This window comes from Nanorana parkeri, unplaced genomic scaffold, assembly GCF_000935625.1.
Source record: "Nanorana parkeri isolate BGI_ZX_2015 unplaced genomic scaffold, ASM93562v1 scaffold672, whole genome shotgun sequence".
Lineage (NCBI taxonomy): Eukaryota > Metazoa > Chordata > Amphibia > Anura > Dicroglossidae > Nanorana > Nanorana parkeri.
This window is the reverse complement of record NW_017306940.1, coordinates 392,081-395,654: the sequence shown is the minus strand read 5'-3', so window position 1 is coordinate 395,654 and position 3,574 is coordinate 392,081. Positions and strand designations below refer to the sequence as shown.

Below are 3,574 nucleotides of genomic sequence, written 5' to 3'. Positions count from 1 at the left end.
AGACCCCTGATGTCTCCATAAAGAGGACCTGTCACATATTTTGCTAACACATAGGGGAGTTTAATTAGCCCCGTATGTGATAGCAATAAAGTTTAGTGGAAAAAAAAAAAAGGAAAGTCCCCCCCCCCCAAAAATTTAAAGTTACTTATCGGAGTGAGAGCAATAAGTCTAGGGCCGTCAATCACTGATAACACTAAACTGATGAGCGGTAAAAGCTTTTAAAGTGTCGCCTATGGCCAATGTTGGGTATGGTAGTTTTCTGCGATTTCGCAGGTGCGCGCAATTTTAAAGCTTGACATGTTTGGTGTCTATTTACCCGACGTGACCCCGTCTTTTATATTTTACAAAAAAAACTGGGTAATCATGAATGTTTTCTAACATAATGTTTTCAAAATTTTCAGTAATTTTTCCTAATTATAATAAAAAATTAAACCCGTAGTGGTGATTAAATACCACCAAAAGAACGCTCTATCTGTCCCTAAAAAATTGTATAAAATTCATTTCAGTACAGCGTTGCATGACGGAATAAACGTCAAAGTACCGCAACGCTGAATACTGAAAAATGGCCTGGCCAGGAAGGGGGTCTAAACACCTGGTCTTGAAGTGGTTAAGGACTCATTCCCACTAAGGTGTTGTGATAATACATACACATTACTGCAAGGAGAGAGGATGCACATTAAATGCATTGGTGAGGTGTGATGACATTCAATGCATGCATCATTTTCTGGCAGCCCACCAGTATGGCCACGCTGCAACACACACCTGAATGGCACTATATTGCACCGATGCATTTAACGTACGATACGGTAAAGCACACATTCCTGCAACGTGATGAGTGGCCCCTGGTGGAAAGAGCAAAGGCACAGCTTAGATAACACCATGATGTATAGGACAGAAGGAATCATCAGAGAACCTCCCCCGCAGGTTGCAGTCAGTGAAGTACACATCAGATAGAAACTTCTCCACTCTCTCCAGAGTACTTCTCCTGTTCTTCAGCACTAGATGCGCCGCCTGATGCTCCATGTCTGTACCACCAGATCACAGCTGTCACCGGCTCGCATCGGAAACGGAAGTGTAAGAGCAACAACTTAAACCAGCGCAGAACGTTCGTGTCCCAGTGACTGGAAATCCCTGCCGCTGTACTTGTATCTCTCAATGATTCGGCTCGCTGTTGCGCATGCGTCAGCGTGGCTGGCGATGTCAGCGCCATCTTGGTTGGCAAAGCGCTGGTCATGTGACGTACGGCAACATTGTAGTCTGAACGTCCTCGGGGACAGAGAAGAGTTGTAGTATATGGAGTGACATCGACTAAAGTGTTGTCACATGACATGTCAGTCTTCCACTGGAATAATCTTAGAAATTTAATTTTGTAGATTAAAATGTAGAACACATTTGGAGGAATGTATCAAAACTGGAGCAGACAGAATCTGGAGCTGTTGTCCACAGTAACCAATCAGATTCTAGCTTTGTTTATTTAAGCAATAAAATGAAAGCAGCTGTCTGTCTGCTTCAGTTTTGATAAAACCATCTTCAGTATGTTTGGCATCACATCAGCATGTACAGTTTTCTGCCCCCTTTCATAACATTAGGGAACACAGATGGCAACAAATCACTGACAGAGGTTCTAACACTAGCCACACACTAATTTCAAATAAAAACAGAATGCTGCACCATGTGATTCAGGTACACGACAGTGGGTCTAACATGAAACAGGGTCAAATATAAAATCGAATACTAGAAGACCCCTTCTTTATGAAATCACAGGGTGCTACCAGCATTTAGCGCAGCTGTGCGTGGCTAGGGTTAGACCCTCTGTCTGTTTTATTGGTGTCTGAGTCTCCCATTCACCCCTCTGTAATTGTGACGGTTGTCATCGACAAAGAAAGTGAGAAAATATCCCATATTTTAGAATGATACCCAGAACACACGGGAGCAGCAGATGTCCCCTACCCATTACCAGGAGCAGTGGAGTATATGTAAACACTGTGATATGACATTTAGGACAAACTTAAAGCGGAGGATGTGAAGACCTATTCTGAAAAGGAAGACCCATGCTGGGAAGGAAGACCCACTCTGGGAAGGAAGACCCACTCTGGGAAGGAAGACCCATTCTGGGAAGGAAGACCCATTCTGTGAAGACCTATTCTGGGAAGGAAGACCCATTCTGGGAAGGAAGACCCATTCTGGGAAGATCTATTCTGGGAAGGAAGACCCATTCTGGGAAGGAAGACCCATTCTGGGAAGATCTATTCTGGGAAGGAAGACCCATTCTGGGAAGACCTATTCTGGGAAAGAAGACCCACTCTGGGAAGACCTATTCTTGGAAAGAAGACTCACTCTGGGAAGGAAGACCCATTCTGGGAAGGAAGACCCATTCTGGGAAGATCTATTCTGGGAAGGAAGACCCATTCTGGGAAGGAAGACCCATTCTGGGAAGATCTATTCTGGGAAAGAAGACCCATTCTGGGAAGACCTATTTTGGGAAGGAAGACCCATTCTGGGAAGGAAGACCCATTCTGGGAAGACCTATTCTGGGAAGGAAGACCCATTCTGGGAAGATCTATTCTGGGAAGGAAGACCCATTCTGGGAAGACCTATTTTGGGAAGGAAGACCCATTCTGGGAAGGAAGACCCATTCTGGGAAGACCTATTCTGGGAAGGAAGACCCATTCTGGGAAGATCTATTCTGGGAAGGAAGACCCATTCTGGGAAGACCTATTCTGGGAAGGAAGACGCATTCTGGGAAGGAAGACCCATTCTGTGAAGACCTATTCTGGGAAGGAAGACCCACTCTGGGAAGGAAGACCGATTCTGGGAAGGAAGACCCATTCTGGGAAGATCTATTCTGGGAAAGAAGACCCATTCTGGGAAGACCTATTTTGGGAAGGAAGACCCATTCTGGGAAGGAAGACCCATTCTGGGAAGACCTATTCTGGGAAGGAAGACCCATTCTGGGAAGACCTATTCTGGGAAGGAAGACCCATTCTGGGAAGACCTATTCTGGGAAGGAAGACCCATTCTGGGAAGGAAGACCCATTCTGGGAAGGAAGACCCATTCTGGGAAGGAAGACCCATTCTGTGAAGACCTATTCTGGGAAGGAAGACCCATTCTGTGAAGGAAGACCCATTCTGGGAAGATCTATTCTGGGAAGGAAGACCCATTCTGGGAAGACCTATTCTGGGAAGGAAGACCCATTTTGGGAAGGAAGACCCATTCTGGGAAGGAAGACCCATTCTGGGAAGACCTATTCTGGGAAGGAAGACCCATTCTGGGAAGATCTATTCTGGGAAGGAAGACCCATTCTGGGAAGACCTATTTTGGGAAGGAAGACCCATTCTGGGAAGGAAGACCCATTCTGGGAAGGAAGAACCATTCTGGGAAGGAAGACCCATTCTGGGCAGATCTATTCTGGGAAGGAAGACCCATTCTGGGAAGACCTCTTCTGGGAAGGACGCCCATGACCCATTCTGGGAAGATCTATTCTGGGAAGGAAGACCCATTTTGGGAAGACCTATTCTGGGAAGGAAGACCCATTTTGGGAAGGAAGACCCATTCTGGGAAGGAAGACCCATT

General features: G+C 45.8%; 1 protein-coding gene across 1 annotated transcript in view; it reads right to left on the bottom strand.

The window, feature by feature from the left end:
- MAN2C1 (mannosidase alpha class 2C member 1) overlaps positions 1–1,103 on the bottom strand; it is a 36,827-nt gene extending 35,724 nt beyond the window's left edge. The window contains exon 1 of the mRNA XM_018563544.1: positions 914–1,103. Within this exon, the coding sequence (XP_018419046.1) occupies positions 914–1,023 (110 nt within the window). The 5' untranslated portion in view covers positions 1,024–1,103. The remainder of the gene's footprint in view (positions 1–913) is intronic.
- Between the last annotated feature and the right edge of the window lie 2,471 nt (positions 1,104–3,574).